Raw genomic sequence first — 25,591 nt, 5'->3', positions numbered from 1 at the left:
GAGGAAGTTATGTGATCTGAAGTTTCCCCAGTGTCACGCAGAATGATCTTGCCTGCTGAATTTTCAATAGGTTTTTTTTTGACCCGTCAGCTAGTTTGGTTTGAAGTATCCCAGCATTCAAGCTGCTTTTGCTAAGCAGTCATCTCATAGGGGCACTTCTGAATATGGATGTGTTTGTCCCCTAATATTCTTTGTGAATGTGTTCGTGTATTCCCTCAGGAGATCCTTGACTCCCTGGCGGAGCTCTACTCCCTACTGCAGGAGGAGGACATGTGGGCGGGGCTGTGGCAAAAGAGATGCAAATTCTCTGAGACGAGCACAGCCATCGCATACGAGCAGCATGGCTTCTTTGAACAGGTGAGAAAAAATGTATTTCAGCCATGCAGGTATTGTTACTCAACAGCATCTTATAATGGTATATAAAGGTGCTAACATCAATGATGGTGACTCCATTATCACTAGGCTCAAGAAACCTATGAAAAGGCGATGGAGAAAGCTCGCAAAGAGAACAATGCCTCACCCGCCATTTTCCCGGAGTACCAACTGTGGGAAGATCACTGGATCCGGTGAGTTAAAACAGCTTTTTAAGGTAACTGCCTGTAAAACTGGAGTGCCACCTTTCACAGCTTATAATTCAACACTTGAGGCTACCACTCACTGAGACAGTCTGAGTCCAGATCGTCTCAAAGTCAAAATTAGACAAACCAGCTGTGATCAGAACTTTAAATTTTTGGAAAAACAACACAGTTTAACATGGTAGTTAATTTATTTTATTTATTATGTTTCACCTGGATAGGAAATGGTGTTGCTCCCACGTTCCAAAGTCAGATGCGACCAAATCCACATTCCATGAAATTAATATAAAGTCTGGGCATTTGGTTCTGTTATTTTTTTTGCTTTATGTTGCTTTTTAGCTGTTCTAAAGAACTAAACCAGTGGGAGCCCCTGACTGAGTACGGCCAATCCAAAGGACATAACAACCCATACCTGGTGCTGGAGTGTGCATGGAGAGTGTCCAACTGGGCTGCCATGAAAGAGGCTCTGGTGCAGGTAAACTCAGTGCCATACTCTCATCTGCACCCACAGGGGGGTGTAAAGTAATTGTAATCAATTAGTAAAGCATTATTTGGGGGAATTTCTACTTTACTCAAATACTAAATCATATTTAATTTAGACCAAAGTATATGTATTGCAGGTATTCTTTTGTTTAGTTCTGTCTCTTATTAAAATATCTGATTATGCTAACAAGCCTATGAAATTGCACTCCTGCAAAATTTTCTTCACTTTTAAAGCCAGTGAAATACATTTTTACCCTTGAATGCAGTTCCAAGTCAATTTGACCCATTAAAAATTTAAGATCCTCCACAGATGTAATTTAGATCTGACAATGTTCAAATGATTAATTTTATGTATTTATAAACAATGCTATAAAAATAGTAACAAAGAAGTTGTTACAGTTCAATTTGACCTGATTCATATCAAGACTTAGGAGAAAGCTGTAATATGCCTGGAAACTTGTATTTTAAAATTACACCAGAGCCTAAAACTGTTAAATAATTAAATAATTTATTTAATGATAAATAAAACCATTATCAGTAGCACAGCATATTTGTTTGACCATAATAGAAACAAATATGTGTGTGGGGGCACCCATCCACCCAAAACATGCACAAACAAACAAATATAAGTTTCACAATATTATTACCTCAATATAAAAGCAATGCAAGTCAATGGAAACAAGTGGGAAAATAATGGAAGCAAATACACACATACTGTAAATAGTCCTTCCCTCTAGTATAATTTTGGCTAGATAATTTAACTTGAGTAAAATTTTTACTTAGTGCCCATACATTCACTTGAGTATAATTTCTCTGTAATTTTAGCACCTATGCGCACAGACTTCTCCTTGCTTTAATATCCACGTCCAGTCAAATATCCCCAAACCAGAGTTCAGACTTTTGTAATACACCTTTTTATTATTAGTCTTATTAGATTACAGAATGTGAAAGCACGCCACTTTTATTATGCAGAAAGTTACACACTAACTGTGCTAGCAGAATTGTTTATGACTGTTCAGAACTGTAGCCTTGCTGTCGGTGGATAATTTATGGGCTTCACTTCTAAAACAAAGTAGAAAAAGTGTGTGATGGGGCTGGACACATTATAAATACTCTTGGCTCTTGTTCAAGGAGACTTGGAACGAATACATTCAGGTTTCTGTCCTAAGGTGACACCTAATTAAATTGTTCAGCCCAGCAGCCCTCCCCCTCCTCCTCCTCCCTCTCCGTTCGCTTTGCATTTAATATTTACGGATACGTGCTTGAATAATTGCTCAAACATCTGCTGGGAAGTGATTTGTTTTCTCCGTTCCAGGGCAGGCTGCTTGGCAGCAGCAGTTGCTCTCAGGAAGTTTAAATGTCCCCTCTTTCAATTAAAGTCAGGTGGATAAGGCCAGCCACTTCGCAGGGTAATTTATCACATGTTGGCCATGATAAGCACACAATGACCAGAGAGCGTAAATCCCTCCACATCGTCAAATTACACAATGCCAGAAATCTTTCGGTTATTTTTTTAACTTTTATTCTCCTATGTAATTATGATCAGGGTCTTGTTTCGTCTTCATGTTACATTGGACAGCAGTTCCGATCCTCTAATGTGATTTGGCAAGCGGCGTTCCAAGAGTGCTGATATTTTGTATAACACTGGAATGCGTTAATGTTTGTATCACTGCACTTGTCTGTTTGTGGAGTTCCAGACAGATGGTCAGTCTGTACGTTGCTTGATGACAAGCAGCAGTTGATCCTGCTTTGGGATCATTTGGAACATTTTTGTTAGTGAAGAATAATAGAAAAAAATAACTGATCATATTGTGCCAAAAATTGATATTACTTTGTTAATCTTTTTGGAGAACTGTTCAATGAAAGCAAAATCGCTTTATTATGATTTTCTTCCGTGGAACACAAAAAGAGACCGCTCTGAATGTTGACAGAATTTTCAGTTTTGGGTGAACTACCACTTTATGTATGAAACATCCCCTTTGAAAGTTTGCTGATAAGACTGTGGTTTTATGTGTGTCAGGTGGAGCTGAGTTGTCCTAAGGAAATGGCCTGGAAGGTGAACATGCATCGCGGCTACCTGGCCATCTGTCACCCTGAGGAACAACAGCTCAACTTCATCGAGCGGCTGGTGGAGATGGCCAGCAGTCTGGCCATCAGAGAGTGGAGAAGACTGCCACACATCGTTTCTCACGTTCACACTCCACTGCTGCAGGTGAGGAACAACATGCACACGAGCTGACAAACACCCTTTAAGCAGACATTCTTCTGCCATAATTTAATATTCTCTATGCTGTTTTCACTTTTTTGAGCAGACTAACTCAATCAGAGCACCACCAGCGATCTAATCTAAATTGATTGCCAATTTTAAACAATGACTTCTCAAAAGCAGAACATCTGGTCAGATATCATCGCTGACAAGTGAGCGACTCAGGCATTCTCATTTTATATGCGAGCGTGTTTCTTTATGCAAACCCAAAGCAGCAGAGTGAATAGTAAAAGCAGACACTTTTCTTATAATTGCCTTTTCGCTCTGTATTTTTGCGTAATATGTCCTCAATCACTTCCTCCTTTGTCAGACTTGGCCCCTTCTTTCTCTCTCTCTCCCTCCCTCCCTCCCTTCTTTTTTGGCCCTTTGGCCCTTTCTAAAGCGTCTGAGATAGTGTTGACTGCACCATTGTGGTGTTCAATAGAGAGCTTGTATTAATATTCAGCAGAAAGAACAGCCTCCTGACTGCCACACGCATAATCAGGCAGCGCACACAATGGGACGGTGCCGAGGTGATGTGTGCCTGTAGATTAGGGTAATGTGTGAGAGCTGGCCATGCACTGCATCGTCCTCCAGGGGCTGTTAGAAATGAGGAGCGCTCTTCTTGAGCTCAGCTGTGGTGTGATGGTCAAATATTGAGGAATTGAGGAAATTAGATATTGTTGTTGGAGATGGTGGTTTTGCCACACTGGCTGTTATGGGTATTGGTTGATGGCTCTGTGGTCCACATAATTGAAGGGTTGTATTCAGTGGGAGTTTTGTTGCTAGATATTATTAGTAAATTGTAAATGCCACATTACATCATTATGCCATAAATATGACATTTAACAATTGAGTTTTTACTGGACTATTTTGTCCACATTGACACCAGTTTCTCTTCTCTATTTTTCCGAATGGACCAGTTTTCACTGAATAACTAGATTTGAATATTCCTGAAGGAAATACCAGTGCTTGCAAGTCAGCCACAGAATGGTGTTATAGTTGTTGGAAAGATTAGGTTTTAGACTTTGGTTCTACATTAAATGAAATGCTACACTTATAAATCAATACAAAAATGCCTATAAGAGGTTGAAATTATGAAAGGAACACAAGACCTATCAAAATTCAGCATGCAAATATATGTAAGAAAGGAGACCAATCACAATTCAATATGCAATTATTAATGTCATCATCCTTGAAAAAAAAAGTTGACAAAAAAACAAAAATAAATGTCGTACCTAAAGCCCTGATCACACTAGGCACAATTTACAAATTTTATTCAAAATGTTAGACTACAGTCTACTCACTTTCCAGCAACAATAAAAACACGTTGCTTTGAAATATGTATTTATTGAAATAAGTCCAGAGGCCAGTGTGTGACATATTGATCTTCTATTCATCACACGTCTTCTCGTCATCCAGATTCGCAGGTCAGAGTTCATCAAACTTGAACTTTCCTCCACATCATACTGCGAAATTTCTTTGTATGAGCTTGTGTTTCCGGTCTCCCGCATTCAGATGTGTTTGAGTGGGAGTGAATGGAGCACGAAGTGTATAGTAACCGCTCCTTAAGACTGAAATCACAAATCACAAAGCTGGAGAGAAGAATGTTTAAGCGGTTCGGGCTGTATTAAGTGCATATGGTTAATACTTAGGATTTGGGGCTTAGAACAAACTCTAACCAGAGTGTTTGAGGAATATATGGTCACTCTTTAGTGGCTGTTTTAGCCAGGCCCTCAGAAATTCAGTCATTGCCCCTGAGCTATTGACTTCATTGATAATTTATTTACTTACTGTATAATTGAATCTGTTTACACCTAAACACTTTGAGTGCAACCAAACCCAAAGACCAAGTCCAATAAAAGCAATTGAAACGGATAGTGGAGGCAGACAGGAGTGTTGAGATGGAGAGAGTGAGAATGGCACCAACTTTAAAATGGCTCGTAATTACTTTCCCTCATCAGATAGTGTTTGATTAAATACCTGCAAGAAAATTTAATTTACATGATGAATGGGCACTCAGAATAAAGGTTATAATGTGCCATCAGCTGATATTAACAGATAATTGTGAAAAATATTGTATTGCCTAATTTATTTTGTTTTGGGGGATTTTGTTCGGCAAGTCCATAGACTGATTTGGGACATTTATCTTGTAAACCGGGTTAACTGTTACTGTTGAATCAATTGTTTTTTGATGCGTGTTTGTGTGTTTGCGGACTGGCATAATTCATTATCATGGCTTGAGCTAGCTACTCATCATATGCATAGTAAGCCGTAATGACGTAAATTTCCTTGTAAGTGCCAAACTCCCTCACTCATTCATAGAGGAGATTAAAGATCCATGTAGCTTTTCAGTAAGAGAGCATGGCTGCCAGTAGCTGTGTGTTTACAGCCTGATATGTTAAGGTCATGCATCGATAGTTTGTAAGGAATGGATAGCAATTCTTGGGTCATCATCACAGTCTGTATTTTCTGCTAGTGTGGTCGAAGTGTCGTTTGAGAGTGTGATTAGGCATTAGGGGAATAGATGCTTCAGTCCAGCACTCCCGCTCTCTGCCTGTTCTCTGGATAAACGGCTTTTAAGATACTTTGATCCATCCATTTGGCCAGCCACCTCTAGACTTCTTTCTCTATTTCTTTCTCTTTCTCAATAGCAATTGTAAGCCTGTAGTACTGTCGCTGTAATGGATTTCAGAGTGCTGCGTGTGTGTGTGTGTGTGTGTGATATGAGTGTGATATTTGGATTCCTAGATGAGTGTAGCCCTTAGAATTAAACGTATCTTCGGAGGTGCATTAAGAGTTCCTTTGAAGAGGGCTTGAGGGTGTTGCATCTTCCCATTAGATGTTTATTGTTAGTCACATTGAGATGCTCATATGTTTACTCCTGGATTATTCTCACTCAGGCGGCCCAGCAGATTATTGAGCTACAGGAAGCTGCACAGATCAATGCAGGCCTTCAGCCTGTTAACCTGGGCCGCAACACCAGCCTTCACGATATGAAGACCGTAGTGAAGACCTGGCGAAACAGGCTACCTATTGTCTCTGATGACCTCTCCCATTGGAGCAGCATCTTTATGTGGCGGCAGCACCACTACCAGGGTATGCTGTCAAATGGAGTCAAATTACTTCACATACAGTGGCCCCAAAAAGTATTTTGACACAGCAAAAATCCTTTTTGCAGCCACTGTATGCATTCACAGATATTACTAAAGAGTAAATGGCCAGAAGTTAATTTGCCTTGATATTCACTCTCATGATGTGAGTCCTGACCCAGCAATGACTGCAATGGCAGTGACATTCTGAAAACTAATAACTTTTAAATTGTGGTTCCTCCCTCTTTTTGTAGCCATTGTGACTGCGTATGAAACCAACACACAACATGACCCAAACACTAACAATGCCATGCTTGGAGTGCATGCCTCCGCATCTGCCATCATTCAGTATGGGAAAATTGCCCGGAAGCAAGGCCTGGTCAATGTCGCTTTGGACATTCTGAGTCGAATCCACACCATCCCCACCGTACCTATTGTAGACTGTTTCCAGAAGATCCGGCAGCAGGTTAAATGCTACCTGCAGTTAGCTGGAGTCATGGGCAAGAATGAATGCATGCAGGTGAGTGAATATAATGTTTTATATCTGTATGTGTAGTGTCTAATAATGCATTGACAATGTACTCTCAGTTTCTCCTGCCAAAAAAATTGATATGAACTATATATATTTATAATATACTATTATAAAAAGTCCACTGGAAAATGGCAGAAGATTTTGCCCAAATTGTAATTACATTTCCACAGATTTTACTGCATGTATACATATACTTGTATCAAAGACTAATATGTGTAAAAATGTGTCTAACTAAAAAATAAACCATTTTAACACGTACATATTTAATTGATTAAAATAAATGATGACTAACCAACTTGCAGACAAAGTATAAGGTAAATATATTTCTGTTGATTTATTTTAATGTTTTTTGTAATGTATCATGTACCTTAATTTAATCGTGATTAATCACTGAAGATTGCTTAGAAGATTGTGCGATTCATTAGTAATTTTTTTTTAATTGATTCAGATATATACAGTGCTGTGAAAAAGTATTTTTCAATATCCTAATTTCTTCTATTTTTGTGTATTTTTCATACTAAATTGTTTTAGATCTTCAAACGAGATATAACATAAAACAGAGGCAACCTGAGTGTAAACAAAATACAGTTTTCAAATACATATTTTTTTTTATTGAAGCAAAAAAGTTATCCAACACCTATATCACTCATGCGAAAAACTAACTGCCCCTTAAACTTAATAGCTGGTTGTGCCACCTTTAGCAGCAACAACTGCTAGCAAATGCTTCTGATAACTGGAGGTTATTTATGTAACCCCTGTTCTCTAATAGCATTAAGTGAGATGTCTCTCTATGGGATACGACCCTTCCGCGTATTCCTAGAAGCCCTATTACATTACGCCAGCCCTTATTGGCTGGCAGAAGTGACGCTTTTGTCTGGAGTAGGCTCTGCTTCCCAGTATAAAAGGGGCGACACAGTGTCATTACATTATTCAAAATAAGCACACCTCTTCCTCACTTCACACAGCAAGGAGGGTGATCTGGTGAGACACCTCACTTTTTCTTTTAATCCCATTTTTTCCCAATTTGGAATGCTCAGTTCCCACTACTTAGTAGGCCCTCGTGGTGGTGCGGTTACTCTCCTCAATCTGGGTGGCGGAGGACAAGTCTCAGTTGCCTCCGCTTCTGAGACGTCAATCCGCGCATCTTATCACGTGGCTCGTTGTGCATGACACCGTGGAGACTCCACATGTCATGCTACTCTCCGCGATACACGCACAACTTACCAAGCGCCCCATTGAGAACGAGAACCACTAATCGTGATCACGAAGAGGTTACCCCATGTGAATTTACCCTCCCTAGCAACTGGTTTAGAAACTGGGAGAGAGCGAAGCGTACCCTTCATAAAGTCGCACACTAAAGGATGAAGCCCTACTGTATTACCATCAAAGCCTATATGACATGCTGATATAGTAGCCAGAAACACTTTTATGGTTGAACGCTTTCCCCTTGTCAATCAATTCTTGTAGAAATGATAGCATAACCGCCACTGAGCACTGATGGGGAATCTTGTGTTTATCTGCGCACCAATGCTCAAACACACCCCATTTACACCCGTACAAAGATCTTGTAGATGATGCTCTAGCATTCTTTATAGTCCTAATAACACAATGGGGCAATGCAGTTGCGTTCAAATTAAACCATTCATGGGCCAGGCTCACAGTACCAGGCACTCTGGATGAGGATGGAAAATCTCCCCCATGCCTGTTGAGACCCGAACAGATCCACTGCCGCCCTGCCGAAACGGCTCCAGGTTTGCTCAACCACTTTGTTCAGTCTCCACTCCCCTAAAGATGATTGCTCTTCGACAGCAAATCCGCACCCCGATAAGTAACACCCTGTACGTGCGTCGCTCTCAGGGATAAGAAGTGGGCATTGCCCCACAGAATCAGTTTGTTTGAGACCTCCATGTATATATATGCTACCACTGTAGTGTTGTCCATTCTCACAAGAACATGATGCCCTACCAATAAGGGGAGAAAATGCTTCAGTGTTGAGAAAACTGCCAGCATTTCCAGATAATTTATATGGTGATTGGTCAGATGTCGACCCCATCTCCCATTTATTATTCTGCCTTCGTGAGTGCCCCCCCAATCGGATAGTGAAGCATCCGTCGTAATGACTTTTCTGGCCTGAACAACACCCATGGGGATCCCTTGAATATAAAAGGATGGGTGTCTCTAATGGCGCAATTCCAGCACTGATATCGATGTCACGCTCGCTGTCCTCAGAGAGTGACTTAACGGGTCCAATCTCAGAGAGGCTACCCAGCATTGAAACTCTCTCATGAAGAATCGGCCTAGTGGAATGACTGTCAGAGCTGAGGCCATTAACTCCAAAAGTCTGAGGCATGTGCGAAAGGAAACGCTGTTTCCCCTCCAAAACTCAGCCAGACATTGTGTAATGTCATGCTCTGAATGCGATAGCTAGGGGGTGGATGAGCCGTGACTTGAGCGAAAGTTTGTTGAGGTGGTGGAGGGGGCACAGTCTGTGTCTTTCTGGATAGACAGAGCTGCAAAGCTTCATCATCCCTCTTCTTTTCCACGCACCTCTTCTGCATCCGTGTCAGAGCCAAACCAAATATCCCCTCTGAAACCACCTGTGCTTCCAAAATAGCCTCTTGCTTCCTGTCAGAAAGATTAGCCAGATTCAACCATTGTGCTCTCTCCTTTATCACCATTGTGGCCATGAATTTACCAGCAGCTTGAACCGCATATCTCTGCAGACGGAGAGAGAGTTCAGTGACAACACAAATCTTGTCCCATTGTGCCTGGCCTGGCATGGCAGACACATCATCCTGCAGCTCCGCTTGGTATGCGGTTAACATAGAAAACGCTTTCAAAGCCCTAACGGAGAGAGCGACAGCTTTGTTAGCGTGTTCCATCATGTTTGATTGGAAACGGTCAGCTTTGGATGGCAATGTCGGATTCACAGCTGCCGTGCACCAGGGGTGCAGATTCGCTGCTACTCAAGGCTCCATGGAAGGCATGCAGAGAAGACCCTCCTCCTCCATCCCTTCTACATCGAGTGCGGATCCCTCCTGAATGGGAATTTTATTGGTAAAGGGTTTATCCTTCCAGATGACCACAACCTCCTCCAGCAGCTCTAGGAAGAAGCTGTCTTGCTGCCCGTTTTGCTCTCGGCAGCCTTTTGCCCTCATAGCGAGATTTTACAGCCTCCGCTACCACAGTTGGCCAAGGAATATTTTTAGTTTCTCTGCCGTGTGTTGGCACACATCTTTGCAGATCAACGCTGAAAAGCGGAGAGGATGGTGCCCCGCCCGCCTCTTCCGTGGTTCCCGCTGCAGCCGAGGGTTGTGCTGGTTGTGCAGGGGGAAGGAAAAGGGAGTCCTCAAAATCATCTTCCTCCTCAGAGAGGAGAAAATCAGACTGCCCCCATCCTCGTAATCCAACGCCCACCTCTTCCTCATCCGTACTGAGCACGGAGGGCAAAGGGACACATGCATCGAGCTGTTCATCCCAGGTCAACTCTGCTGTGGTGGGTAGCACTACAGGAATGGATACCTGTGGGGTGTTAGCCAAAGCTAGGCTAGCTGACACGAGGGGGATCCGAAGGATCTTAATGGTGAAGCGTGCACAGTGCTCACACGATCCGGGAGTGTCAGTCGCCGCTTGGGCATGTTTCAACCCAAGACATGCAGAGCAGACCTGGTGTGTGTCCCTGCATTAACTTTTATTCCCGCAAGAGCAAAGTTGCGAAGAGTCCCCCACACTAGCCAAAGTACTCTGCATTGCTGCAATCATTTAGCTGGAGTGCTAATGAGTTCCTCAATGAGCTGGAGTGCAGATTGTAGGAAAAAATTGAAAACGGCATGGTGGCCTGTAAATCGACACAGAAACTCCCGGGTTCCGGGATGTTCAATTGGCGACCAGTGTGGAGACCAGTCGATGACTACCTGAACAGTAATCCGTGTTTCTGAAGTGAAGAGTAAAGAGGTTTTTGAATAATGTAATAATGCTGTGTCGCCCCTTTTATACTGGGAAGCGGAGACTCCTCCAGACACAGGTGTCACTTCTGCCAGCCAATAAGGGCTGGCGTAATGTAATAGGGCTTCTAGGAATATGCAGAAGGGGCATATCCCATAGTGAGACAACGAAATGTATGCTAGAAAGAGAACTGGAGATCAGTCTTTCCCAACTCTGTGGTGGAAATTTGCCCCACTCTTGAACTAACTGCTTTAGTTCAGCCATATTGGAGGGTTTTTGAGCATGAACTGCCTGTTTAAGGTCCTGCCACAGCATCTCAATCGAGATAATGGCTCTCACTGTGGTTCTTTGGAGTACCAGGGCCTTTGAAATAGCTTTGTAACCCTTCACAGACTGATGTATTTCAATCACCTTTTTCCTCATTTCTGGAATTTCTTTCAACCTTGACATAGCATGCTACTGGGTGAGACCTTTTAGCCAACTTCATGCTGCTGAAAAAGTTCTATTTAGGTGTTGATTTGATTGAACAGGGCTGGCAGTAATCAGGCCTGGGTGTGTCTAGTCCAGCTGAATCCCATTTGGGGATTTAGTAACTAAGGGGGCAAATACTTTTCACACAGGCCCAGTTGTTAATGGATAACTTTTTTGGCTCAATAAATAGCTATAACTTAAAACTGTATTTTGTGTTTACTTGCTTTTGCTTTGTTAGAATTTTCTTTTTTAATTAGCATAAGAAATCAGGATAGGGCAAATACTTTTTCACAGAACTTTATATATATATTATACTTTAAATAATTGTGTGTGTGTGTATATATATATATATATATATATATATATATATATATATATATATATATATATATATATATATATATATATATATATAAAAAATCCTAATTGTGCATAAAAAGTAATCAAACACCCTTAGCAGTAAATGAGTGCAGTACTTGTTTAATACAATATGTATTTATTTATTATTAAATTTTTTTTTTACAATAAATGTTAAAAAGATTATTATAATATTATGATTCTCCGGCATATTACTGCTGATGGCGATCTGTTTTTACTTCACTGAATCTGGTATGGATTCACCAATTCATTTTGCTGTTAACCAGACTCTCTTAATCCAAATAATGCTGCTCTCATTATGGTGAGAATGACTGCAGTGCTGTGAGAGTAAAGAATGCATTCCAAACAGTGTAAGGAATGGGTTGCTGGCTGCAGCATTCTCTTAAGCCTGATTAATGGAGCTGCCTCAACTGAGCTCAAGTCATTAAAGTACCATTGGATTTAATAAGTCCCTCTCTCTGTCTCTCTTTCTCTCTCGTAGCTATCACTTCGACCTACTCTGTTCCCTTTATCATTTCTCTGGCACACTGTTAAGCTGCTGATTCTGACCTGGGAGTCTTGCACCCTGTATACACCGGGAGCGTCCGTTAACGCGACGCAAAGGCTTGAGGCTGTCTACACTGGACGTGTCGACACGAACGTTCTAAACCATTTATTTGTGTTCTTGGCAGCAGTATCACCAGAGCATGCAACGCAGAATGGAACGGGACATCTGTTCACTGTCATTGTGACGTGACGTGCTGCAACAGACGATTCTGTTTAGACAACATATTGATTATAATGGGTTATTTTGCTTTTGACACTATGTGCCGCATGCGTCCAGTCTAGACAGGTTGTTAGATTGAGCTACAGAGATGTCTGCAGCTGATATACGCTGTTGTCAGTTGGGTTGACTTTTGATGTTTAAGAATTCTACAGCACTTGGCTCTGTTGGCTCAGTCCAAAAAAAATCAGACCTGTTCTTTTTTTTTTTTGTGGGATGTAAAATTATTCGACATGAGAATATGAAAAATTCATATCAGTGAAATTTACATGGAATTTCAAATGCAATCATTGTTATTGTATTGTCAGGGTTTGGAGGTGATTGAGTCCACCAACCTGAAGTACTTCACCAAGGAGATGACCGCCGAGTTCTACGCTCTCAAAGGCATGTTCTTAGCCCAGATCAATAAGTAAGAGTTGATCCTTGGCTTTGTTCATCTTCTCTCCCATTCTGACTGCAACTTTACTGAGCCCTCTCTTTATCTCCCTCATTCACTCTTTCTTTGTCATTAATTGACTCTGCTCTCGTTATTTTTGTTTTGTGTATGAGTCTTTTTTGCACTGACATGAAAAAATCAGAGAGAGACGGCGAGATCATTAAGAGCTCACTTTTTCAAATGAACATTACCAACAAAGAGTCATTATGGAGGAAGATAGATAAATATCTATGTGTTTGCAAGTGTTTGTGTCACTAATCATCACTCGTAAAATCTTAGGCCAATAATGAGGTCAAAACAGTCGTTAACAGTCAGTATGTGAGTACAGTGAGTAATTAACCTTATATGGAATGTCTGCGGCAGAGGATAATGGCACTGAACTCATGATGAGTAATTATCCCATGTCATATTTCTATTGACTGGCATTTTCACGAGTCAATCAGCACTTCCTGATGAGAATCTGTCATTTAATTGGTTTGCATCTCAGAATACAGTAGATTATTGTGCAGTGCTATCAGGTCAGGTGTTTTAACAGCCAACAAGCAGATAAACTGATGATAATAAGCTGCTTTGTGGTTCTTTTGGACTCTCTGTCAGTGCTCTGTAAACTAGAGATGGACTGAAAATCAGTTGGACCAATTTTTTATTTACTGATATTGGTACATTTCTACTTAATCGGGTATACTGTAGGTTCTGTTATACGGGGTCTGCCTATAAATGCAATGTGAATGTGAATGTGAATCTGCGTTCAACAGGAAAAAGCAGTATTCAAAGGAAAACATAATGCAAAACGTAATTGTTTGCATAAATTACTCAAGTCTAGTCTAATGATTTAGTTATCAAAAAGCATAGATGAAACTTAATTTAAAATTGGCTTAACATATTGGATGTCAGACACTTAAACTTAAAATCAGCTGGATGGGTTGTGAAAAGCCAGTGCTGTGCTATACTAAAAGTAAACACCACTATGAGCCCATACCTTGCTCTCTCATCATGGGTGAATTTATGGCATCCACAGAGTTTGGCGCTGGATTGGAATAACTTATTAAATACACATGCTGAATAATTAACTCAATAGCAATTTGTGAAATCTCTGCGATCAGCAGAACTTTTTCCCCAGCCTCAGCAGGGCCTAATGTAATCATTACATTTTCACCCTCCGTGAATATTAACGTAGGGATTTCATAAAGCAGAAAGAGAGCTGTCGGAGGAAGATGTTTGACACGTGACTGGGCGTGGGGACTTGTCCAGGCCTGACTTTCAGTAAAGGCCTTGAGCAGAAAACATATTATACATGTCCAAGACTGACAGAACGCTTCAGTGGATTTGGGCTCTCCAGACTCCCATTGCAATCAAGTGTAATTCTGTTGCTTGCCGCACACTCATTAAAAATTCCCATTATACGTGATTGGTTCAGTAGACGTGTCATGTGAGGTAAAATTTAGAGATGGTGAGGACAGAGGCTTTAAGCACAGATGATGAGTCCCATCCACTGCTTTCAGCCTGTTATAAAGCCCTTTATGAGCCTCTCTCAAGTTCTATTCTTAAACTGCTTCTATAAAGGGCCCTAGAAAAGATGGTCTCTGGGGACATATTCTCAAAGCTCTGAAACGGCTGATGAAACAAAATATTGGACTCGGTCAGCTTATTTAAGTTAGGTGCAGGCCGACTCCTAGATTTTGGATGTAGAAGTGTTCCCCATTGTGTCCGATCATCCTCAAATTTGAAGTGTAATGCTCCTTGTTGTCTTAAAATCTAGATTTAAGATCTTAAAATCTATGTCCAGTCACATGAAGTCATGCAGTGTAACTAATGAAACAAAATGCAGGTGTCTCGAGATGCTTTTATAAAAATGAGTTCTTTTTAATTTGAAAGTGTGGCGGTCCTGCTCGAGATGCAGAAAAAAAGTGAGATGTGGCCCAATGGTATAAGACAACCGTCCAGTGTGTGTTTATATAGAAAAACAATTGGGGAAAACAGTGCAAATGCAAGCAAAAACACAGCCCCTAACTCGCCCTATACTTGGGAAAAACTGACCTAAACCTAACCCAAAATCTGACGGTTTCTCAGGTCCTGTCGGGCTCAAGTCGGGTTGCAGACCATAATTGCATGTCTAGAATAACCAAATAGTGATTTTGATACAGGCGCGTTGAAGGGTTAACCAAAGACAACTACCCGTGCACATCCCTACTGTAAACCAGTTGCAGAAATTTAATGATGCAAGCTTAATCCTCCAGATCATTTAAATGTTGTAGATACCTGAGATATAAAGAATGTTACAGTTAAATCTGAAAAATTCCTGCTTCACCTGTTCATTTTTCGCCTTTATCTCTTCCTCCAGGTCAGAAGAGGCGAATAAGGCTTTCTCTGCTGCAGTGCAGATGCACGATGTTCTGGTTAAAGCTTGGGCGATGTGGGGCGATTACTTGGAGAACATTTTTGTCAAGGACCGTCAGCCCCACCTTGGCGTATCTGCCATCACCTGTTACCTGCATGCATGCCGCCATCAGAACGAGAGCAAGTCCCGCAAATATCTGGCCAAGGTAAGATCTCATCTCTCTCCTGGAGGCTTCTGTCAGGTCAAGAGAGACTGTTCATCATTAACGCCTCAATATACTTCCAGAGAAGTTCTTCTTTCTTCGTTCAGGGGTAAAAAGAAGTTCTAAACAGCCGAGCAACGATATACTGTTTCCGAAAATTCAGACTCTCACCACACCGCTGTGGGAGGCGTTTAGAAGTACATTTAAATATGAGGATGCTACATGTAAAATCTTAACCAATGTATTAAACTAAAATGTGTTCTCAATGACTTTATGCCTCATTCTATGAGTAGACTTCACATGAGGTCAGTAAAAGAAGCTGTTTTAATCACTCGATGATGATTTAAAGTAATATATATATATATGCAGTAGAAAATGTTTAATTTGTCTTGTTTATATTCTGAATTCATGATGCTAATGTGCAAACACGCTGTGCGCATCCATTAAATGCAATGGTTACACTGTTATTGTGATTTATAATGACACTGATACAATTGCAAAGAAGAGTGTATAAAAGTGATAATGTTCAGAATAAAGACAAAAGAATAATCATGGGCATATCTTACTTTAGACAGATATGTGAATGGCTTTCGCTGCAGATGGCATGAGTAATGGGCACCCGAGAGTATTTGAGAAGATTTGATTCCTTTAGGAGACTAATTAAAAATAAATCTCATGACATGGTCTTGGAAAATGTCTCTATGAGAATGATCATACAGATGTAGGTAAGCTGCACCAGGTCGCTGTGTGTTCATGTTGACTGATTTTCACTCACTAATCAACGATCAGAACTTGCTGTCGGCCTCAAGGTAGGTGGAGCTCTAGGTCACACCTACCGATGACATGGACCAATAGCAGTAGGAAGGTGTTTTGCTGTCGAATAGAGCTTTTTTTAAAAGTTCGCCCCAGCGAGCTGTTACGAACCACTGAAACAAATGCAAATACACCTTTTTGGTCAGATTTTGTTCTAAATGACGTCACACCTGCTCGTTCTTTGATTTCGTAGGAAGCATATTAAGGCCTTTAAAGTAATATGTAGTAGAAAATGTTTAATTTGTCTTGTTTATATTCTGAATTCATGACACTAATGCGCTAACACGCTACATGCGGCAATAATATGCACCGATTTATAATTTATGAGGATACTTATTACTATTGTAAAGATGAGTATAAAAGTGTTCATATGCAGAATAAAGACAATAGAATGATGATAGAGGCATATCTTACTTAGACAAGTGTGAATGGCTTTCGCTGCAGATGGCACATGAGTGAATGTTCACTTGAGAGTATTTCAGTAGATTTGATTCCTTTTGTAGACTAATTAAACAAAAAAAAAAATAGCATGACATTGTCTTGGAAAATGTCTCTAAGCGAATGATGGTACAGATGTGGGTACATTTCCACCAGCTCTCTAATAATTCTACACGCCAGTGTGTTCATGTTAACTGATTTTGACTGACTGAACTACGTAAACAAAATTAGCTGTCTGCCTAAAGGTAGGTGGAGCTCTAGGTCACACCTACCGATGACATGGACCAACCAATGATGTGGACCAATAGCAGTAAGGTGTTTAGCAGCCGGTCAGAAGTTTTCCTAAAAGTGAGCAAGCCATTAAAGTGGAAACCAGTGAGCTGTTACGAACCACCGAAAAGAATGCAAAAACAGATTTTTTCTAAATGATGTCACACCCATTCATTCTTCGATTTCTTAGGAAGTATATCGAGGCCTTTAAGATGAATTCACCCATTATCTGTTTCATTCCACTTATAAAAGCTGACACAAAAGGGAAGCCTTGCAGATGTTTTGGGAAAATTTGCTGAGTGTCTGTGGAATTTTGGGCACACAGATTTAATAGTTTAACATCCATCTTGAGTGTCAATCCCCCCCCATGGACAGACTTTAATTACCCCACTCTCCAGTAGCCCATCCTACCCAGAGGTTAAAAGCTTTATTCCACCTCTGTCAGTCCAATCTACACAGTTCTTGGAAGCCTGACCCTTCGCAACACTGAGACACCTGCCAAAGCCTACCAATAAAACATGCCATGATCCTTCCCATGGGTCATGATCAGCAAATGGACCACTGCAGTGTGCATGTATGCAGTCTGAACTACATATCAATGGACTTTTGCTCTATCTAAAGCCTTCTAAGAGAACAGCATGTGCTTGTGTTAGTAATAGTGATTTTCCAAAATAGTCAAACGGATGCACGTAATAGTACGTAATAATGGGATAGCATTTTTTTTCCCCCGACTTGCCTGTAATTTGTTTTACCATTAAACTCTTTTGCTATAACACACAGGCAAACTTAGTGTTCATTTGTGGTCCAGTAAACCCATTGTGCTCTCTGATGGCTTTGTTAAATGGAGGGCACATCCATCACTGTGCGAGTGTGCACCATTCCTGAATTAATACAGCTGTAGCAGGGGGGTGCACTGCATTCAGACTGATGAACCTCCAGTGATGGAGGTAATTATATTATTAGAGCTGATGATGGGTTTTGTATAGATATTATACACATGGCAGTCTGCTCTCTGTAGAGTACTTTACACCAAATCAAACAGCTCCACACCATTTGGCTTTTTCCTTTTTCCCCCTGTGGGTTTTAAAGCAAGGAGCACATTCGATTTATGTCCGGAGCACTGCTGGCCACTGAAGCTTCAGAGACATTGGCATAGTTTACACTTGATTAATGAGAATGACTGCTCGCTGATTATCGGTAATTATCTGCAAGCAGTGTGGCACGGGCTGTCCTGCGCTTATTGTCTCCATCATGCCTCACCAGAGATGGAGGTTCATCTGCTACCATCCCTCTGGCCACCATACCAGAACCCACCAACAAAAAGCAAGAGTAAATATTGGCTTACTGGTGGGGAGCAAGGCTGCTGTGATGATTTTACCATTAAGCCCTTGAGAAGCTATTTCATGTAGCTCATCCTCAAACGCTGACACACAGCTTTAAAATGAATTGCGTTACCAATTCTGTCAGTTTAGCACTCACGTTTGTGATCACATTTTTTTGAAATTACATCAGGCTTGATGTAGATGTGGCAACATTTTATCCAAACGTTTGTGTGCATTCATGTGAGATTTTTAAGCTCCATGATGGACTTTCATATCTCACACAGGTTTCTATGAAGGTCCATCTGCAGTAAGTCTCCTCTTTTTTTTTTCCCCTCTTCATTTGTCTTCTCTTCCTCAGGTGCTGTGGCTGTTGAGTTTTGATGATAAGAACACATTGGCCGATGCTGTGGACAAATACTGCATTGGAGTGCCACCCATCCAATGGCTGGCCTGGATCCCTCAGCTTCTCACATGCTTGGTGGGCTCAGAGGGCAAACCTCTCCTCAACCTCATTAGCCAGGTTGGTTTCCTTGCTACACTATTGTTCTTTAGCAGTACATTCACAATTGGCTGGTATATCCACTAAGGATGGACATTTAGGTCATTTTGTCTTCTCAAGCATTCAACAGATAAATCAACATCTTTAGTATTTGCATTAGGTCTCTTTTTCAGCGTGTCATGTTTTTAAGACACTTTATAAAGTTAAATATAGTTTGCTGTCTGATTAATTGGATTGCAAGGTATTGTAGAATATGCCGTAACTAATCTTAAAATTAAAAAATAAAGTCCCTTTTCACATGTTTGTGTATAGTTTTTGAAGTTGAATTGGTGTGAAATGTTTTGAAGTTGAAGACAATAATCAGGTCTAATTTGTTTGTCTGAGTTGAAAGAAATGCAATGAACATACTGTATGTGAAGACTTGTGGTCCATCTGATCAAGATTCATTTCTTTTGCTCGCTACAATCAGAGACAATTTCCAGTTAATACCCCCTTTTGTCAAATTCATAGTTTCACAGACTCCCTCCTGCCTTTTTAATTATTTATGCAAAACATTTTTATTGGGTTAATATCAAACACTCAAACTGTGGGAACAGTACCGCAAATTAAACAAGAGACTAATTTGCCCTTCATGATGAAGTATTATTTCCAAGCCATTTAAAAAGCTCCTGAACTTCAAAGAGGAAACGGCTGCTTCAGGGGCCCAGAGAGAGAGAGAGAGAGAGAGCGAAGAGGGAGAAAGGGGAGCTAGATCTGTGCACTTAACCCGTGTGAAAAGATGTCGAAATCCCTCTCTCCTACACTGACTCATTCCAAGCGGGCTTTGCATGCAGCTCAGCCTGCGCTCTCCTCTCTTCTCACGTACACGCAGCAGACCAGCGACTCCTAATCTCTCCATTTCAGCACAGATGCACCCATGCATTAGAAATGCTTCACTTTGAGATTAAGTACACTTGAATTCCTGATAAGCACCAAATGAAATGGATATGTTTGCACAATATAATCTCAATTATTGGGCTTGTCAAGGGTGTTTTAAGAATGACAACTCTCCTTGCTGAAGGATCATTGGATGTGATCTAAGGGATCAATGATGAGTGAAAGGTAGACTTTTTGTAAAACTCTTTATTTTCAAGTGAAATCTCCAGTGGATGAAACACCTTTATCTTGGGTTCTGAATTATTTAGCTGTTCTCCAGTTGGTGGGATGTTTTAAAAATGTTTGGTGAAATATTGATGAAGGTGAGCGATGGGGTGCCTTGAGATGAAACGGAGGCAAGGAAAACTCAACACCTTTATGCACACAGACACCCTTCACGTGCTCACACACAGACCTTAAAATATGACTTCTCTCCAATTTTAGGGGTGATCTTTTCCCCTTTTGCCTCTTTCATTTTTAATGTGATACTTAACAAGCTCTTAACAGAAAGTCTTAGCCATGAATGCTTTTTATGTAAAAACCCATCTGGACTCTGAGGTGTCTCTTTACACCTAAAGTCCAGCCTGCTTTCAGCATCTGCTTGACAGAGATCAGGTTTCCACTTTAATGGCTTGCATGAGCTGTGTGCTGTGAGACCTGAGAGGGGCTGTGGGTGGTTTCAGGAGCGCTGTCTGCTGCTTCCATGTATTCGTCCTCATCCCCCTCACTCTGCTAAGAAAACATTCACACCCCTCATGGATAGATGAGTATCCATGAGAACAATGGAAAATAATGAGAACAACAAGTGTTAAGCATGATTTTTGGATTATTTCATAGCAATAAAGTAAATAAAATTGTGCCAAAGTTTAGGTTATCGGTCAGACAACTCTGTTCGTTGTCTATAATGTTAGGCTCAGAAACCAGGGGGAAGGAGAGATTTTTTTTTTTATTTGAAATAAAAAGTATGAGAAGGGCCTCACAACTTGGTACTTTGATTATTCCGTAAAGCTGCAGTTTATACTTCCTGCGCCACTAGTTGGACCAAACATAAAAGACAAAAATATTTTCAAACGGTTTCCCCAAACACTTTACCTGGTATTCCATTGGTCTATCAAACAGGTAGTCCTGCCCAAACTAACACCATTATGATACAGTTCTACTCAGCAGTCATTGAGTCTGTCCTCTGCCCTTCAATAACTGTCTGGTTTGGTTCAGCTATGAAATCAGACATCAGAAGACTACAAAGGACAGTTCGGACTGCTGAGAGGATTATTGGTTGCCCCCTGCCCCCCCTTCAAGAACTATACACTTCCAGAGTGAAAAAAAAGGCTGGAAAAATCACTCTGGACCCCACTCACCCTGCCCATTACCTTTTTGAACTGTTGCCTTCTAGCCGACACTTCAGAGCTCTGAGCACCAAAACCGTCAGGCACAGGAGCAGTTTTTTCCCTCAGGCTATCTATCTCATGAACAGTTAAATTGCTCTATTGAGCAATAACTATGTGCAATACACAGTTTAGTCTTTTTTATATTTATCCAACACATCCAGCCTCTTCTGTCATTTCATTCTTCTAAAAAAACAAACAAAAAAACATTTGCGCTGTACATAACAGATTTGTATTTTGCACTGTATATAACAGATAACAGATTTGTACTACGTATGTGTATGTATGTGTGTGTCTGTGTGTGTTTGTACGGATGTGTATAATTATTTTTTATTTTTTATTATTATCTATGTCTTGCTGCTGTTTTTGTATTGTTGTACACTGGAAGCTCCTGTCACCAAGACAAATTCCTTGTATGTGTAAGCATACTTGGCGATAAAGCTGATTCTGATTAGTTGAACCAGTGTTGCTATGGTTTGTCACTCAAACAAGCCTAGCAATGTTGGATGTGCAACACTGAATAAATTACATCAGCTTAAGATATTTTCTGAGACATTGCCTCACAGTTAAGTACACATGCTCTGGCATGTTGTGCTCATGTGACAATGCAAGTCAGAATCTGGGTCGGTTGAAATGCAGTCCCGTTCCTCCCTTTTCCCACTATAATGTCCTGTTTACTTTCGACTAATTTGTATGGTCAATAAAAAGGCCTAAAATAAAAAAAGGAAAAGATATCGATCGTATTGAAAGTGCATCAGTGCCCTTTGACAAATACATGAGCTTTTGGGCTGGAGCGTTGAATAGTTTGAACCTTTTCTTTGTGATCCTGCTCAAGGGCAAAGTAGATCTTTTAGCGAGTGTCATATTGAGCCATGGTTTTAATCTGCCCTTGATGTTTGTCCATCTCGTTGCTTTCCCCCTACGGTTTCATTTTCAAAAGCCTGCACTATCAGAGAAAGGTTTCAAAACATGTCAGCGCTACATTTCTCTCGCTCACTCTGACCCAAGCCAACAGGGAATATCTGAAATGTAATCTACAACTGTTTATCTTAGGTGGGGCGTGTCTACCCTCAAGCTGTGTACTTTCCAATCCGAACCCTGTACCTGACGCTGAAAATCGAGCAGAGGGAGCGCTACAAGAGTGGTACGTGCGACTAGTTTTTTCACATCATTCACACTGAACAATAGAAAGCCCTTCAAAGGTCAACTTTGTAATTGTTTTTCCCTCTCATGCTTTTGCTCTCTGCAGGGTTATTATAGTTTTTCATTTTTAAGTTCGTTTTTTATTTGTATTTTATTTTCAAAAGTCCTATGAATTTAGTTTTGGTTTTGTTAGTTTGTACTCTTTATTTATTTATTTATTTTGTATTTAGGGCTACCAAAGTTTGTATTAACTGCTTCCAATTGACCCTTCGCTTAGCTCCACCCATGTTGATTACAGTTGTACGCTCTGACAAGCTCTGCAGAACTCCCTATTGGAATGAATGGGAGATTGCTGTGAACGGCGTGTTTTTTGCAAAACGGAATGGAAACTATTCTTAAGTGGGCTGGAATGAAGAGTGACATTGTAATGCATATGTATGTGAAATTTTTTGTAACAGAAATCATTAAATTATACAGTAATTTGATTGAAAACTGCGGAGACAGTGAGTCAGAATAAAGAAAAATGATGCACATGCTGTGAACTGTTTATTTACTATAGCTTTTACTATTACATGAATCAGTATGTAAATTAATCAATGTTAAGTTAGCGGTATTAGCTTTAATTTACCTTGGAGCAAATGTAGGTGTCCTCGCTGATGTTATTCATGCTCATTTGGGAATGAGGGTTGACACAGTTTAATCCATAGTACGCTCTTCTTGACATTTTTGTAAAGTTTGTTTTTTAAAGAAAGAAAAACACTATGGGTATCCTCTGAGTTACTCATGTCACTATTACAAGTGACAAGGAGGCAACATCTTTTTTTGGATTATTTTGATAAAATCCCGCTTAAAACTACTCAAACACACACCACTCTCATAGGCTTTCATATGAAAATAGCAAACGTGTTTCAGAGTAATGGTGGCCCGGCAACAGTTGCTAAAACAGGATTGGTCAGAAACGCTTTTAAGGTGGGGCTTAGCTAAATGTTTTACATTATTTTTTAATCCCTATTTCTCCCAATTTGAAATGCCCAATTCCCACTACTTAGTAGGTCTTCGTGGTGGTGCGGTTACTCATCTCAATCCGGGTGGCGGAGGACAAGTCTCAGTTGCCTCTGCTTCTGAGACAGACAATCCGCGCATCTTATTACGTGGCTCATTGTGCATGACACCACGGAGACTCACAGTACGGGAGGCTCATGCTACTCTCCGCGATCCACGCACAACTTACCACATGCCCCATTGAGAGCGAGAACCCCTAATCGTGACCACAAGGAGGTTACCCCATGTTACTCTACCCTCCCTAGCATTTGGGCAAATTTGGTTGCTTAGGAGACCTGGCTAGAATCACTCAGCATGCCCTGGATTTGAACTTGCGACTCCAGGGGTGGTAGTCAGCGTCAATGCTCGCTGAGCTACCCAGGCCCCCAATGTTTTACATTATTAAATTTATCAGGGGTGCAGCTAGTGTATCCAGCATCTAGTGGCATTTTCATGTTTAATGAAAGCAGGTTTTAAAAGTTTGATTTTTTTTTAATATGCTGTAAAACAAAATTGAAATTAATTTGATTTAATTTTTTTATCTTTTAGTCAGTTTTGGAGGCATGAAAATGTATATTAGTTTAATTTCAGTTCTTCCAATGATGTAACAATTGTTTAACAAATGTTTTCGTTTAGTTTTTGTTAACTATAATAACGCTGCCTGTCTTGTGATGTCATTTCTTCTTGCCTCAGACTCTGGGCAGCAGCAGCCCAGTTCGGCAGCAGCCCAAACCCACTCTGCATCTGACCCAGGTCCCATTCGCGCCACTGCTCCCATGTGGCGCTGCAGCCGGATCATGCACATGCAGCGTGAACTCCACCCCACCCTGCTCTCATCTTTGGAGGGCATCGTGGACCAGATGGTCTGGTTCAGGGAGAACTGGCACGAGGAGGTGAGACACACCAGATTTTAGATGTGAGAGAAAGAGTATTCCAGAAGCAAGTGGCTACCTCTTAAAGCATATCAGTCCCAAGCACAAGTTAAACATGACGTGAATGCGTTTTCTGTCCAGTTTGCTTGCGTTCTTTAGTCTTACGCCGGAGGCACATACACGTAGCTGTTTTCAGAGCACCGGCTGTCCAGATGAAAGTTGACAGAGGGGAACGATTGGGGTTCAATGAGGCTGAAAAGTGGTATTGCAGTGCAGGTGGACGCTGGCACTCCATTGCTAATCGGGTTTTGGCGAGGTGCTCATCGTGATTGATGGGTCAGGGGAGTGTAGACTGAACATGGGGAGATTGGATTGCCATGACAGGGCTGATGCGGTGATGCATCGAGACTGGACAGGGACAGAGGTGCAGGGACAGTTGAATGCTCCTGTGGGACACTCACTGGGAAACAGCAGGAGAGGAGTACGGAGAAGGATAGGGAAGAAAGTTTAGCAAGGAGAATTGGAGGATGAAAGAAAGTGGCAATGAGAGAGTACAGTGAAGTAAAACATGGGTTTAATTCTCCAGACATTGATGAAGTGTAGTCCCAGACAAAATGAATCTGTTAATGGTGATCTTCACTTGAAGTCTAGGCTTAATCTCTGCAGCAAAGTCTCTTAGAGGTGGGATTTTACTGATCTCTCTGCAGAACATCTTTTCTGCTGAAGGATTTTTAGTATTATCAGAATGGCAAATTAAATTGAATATGTGGAAATTATGTTATCCTTCACGGTAAATTGATAAAGACTTGTTAAAAGATATTTATCCCAGTCTCTTGGCTTCTCCCTGTAATTTCTTCATCGTTTTCTTTCCTCAGGTCTTGCGTCAACTCCAGCAGGGACTGGCAAAATGCTACTCTGTGGCGTTTGAAAAGAGTGGAGCCGTGTCTGATGCTAAAATCACTCCTCACACACTCAACTTTGTGAAAAAGCTGGTGAGCACTTTTGGTGTGGGACTGGAGAACGTCTCTAATGTGTCCACCATGTTCTCCAGCGCAGCCAGCGAGTCTCTGGCCCGCCGAGCCCAAGCTACTGCTCAAGACCCTGTGTTCCAGAAGATGAAGGGCCAGTTCACCACAGGTCAGAACACCTCTGCATACTTAAAAGACATGCAATCGAAATAGATCTCACGTGCTTTCTTTATAAAAGTCCTTATTGTGCATGATTCATCTTTGCATATTAGTTCAAAGAAAAAAATTTTTTTATTATGTTGCATTAAAATGTTGTATATGCCTTTAAAACTACTTTTCTGCTAACTTTACAAAGGCCATGTGGACAGGTAAAAAAAAATATTATTCAAATATGTCATAGCTGGATTATTACAATCCAACCAAACCTTAATTGGCAGAATCAAGCCCAGCCCTACATTATTTTCT

At 40.9% G+C, this 25,591-nt stretch overlaps 1 protein-coding gene across 1 annotated transcript in view; it reads left to right on the top strand.

The window, feature by feature from the left end:
- LOC127426776 (transformation/transcription domain-associated protein-like) overlaps nt 1-25,591 on the top strand; it is a 99,742-nt gene that overhangs the window by 61,206 nt on the left and 12,945 nt on the right. The window contains exons 56-67 of the mRNA XM_051673803.1: nt 220-357; nt 463-566; nt 915-1,050; nt 3,079-3,270; nt 6,207-6,402; nt 6,650-6,915; nt 12,793-12,893; nt 15,262-15,463; nt 18,662-18,823; nt 22,156-22,246; nt 23,980-24,179; nt 25,034-25,295. Coding sequence (XP_051529763.1) covers nt 220-357; nt 463-566; nt 915-1,050; nt 3,079-3,270; nt 6,207-6,402; nt 6,650-6,915; nt 12,793-12,893; nt 15,262-15,463; nt 18,662-18,823; nt 22,156-22,246; nt 23,980-24,179; nt 25,034-25,295 — 2,050 coding nt within the window. The remainder of the gene's footprint in view (nt 1-219; nt 358-462; nt 567-914; nt 1,051-3,078; nt 3,271-6,206; nt 6,403-6,649; nt 6,916-12,792; nt 12,894-15,261; nt 15,464-18,661; nt 18,824-22,155; nt 22,247-23,979; nt 24,180-25,033; nt 25,296-25,591) is intronic.

This window comes from Myxocyprinus asiaticus, chromosome 36 (genome assembly GCF_019703515.2).
Source record: "Myxocyprinus asiaticus isolate MX2 ecotype Aquarium Trade chromosome 36, UBuf_Myxa_2, whole genome shotgun sequence".
NCBI classification, from domain to species: domain Eukaryota; kingdom Metazoa; phylum Chordata; class Actinopteri; order Cypriniformes; family Catostomidae; genus Myxocyprinus; species Myxocyprinus asiaticus.
Note: the sequence above shows the minus strand (reverse complement) of the source record. Positions and strands in the feature narration are given on the sequence as shown.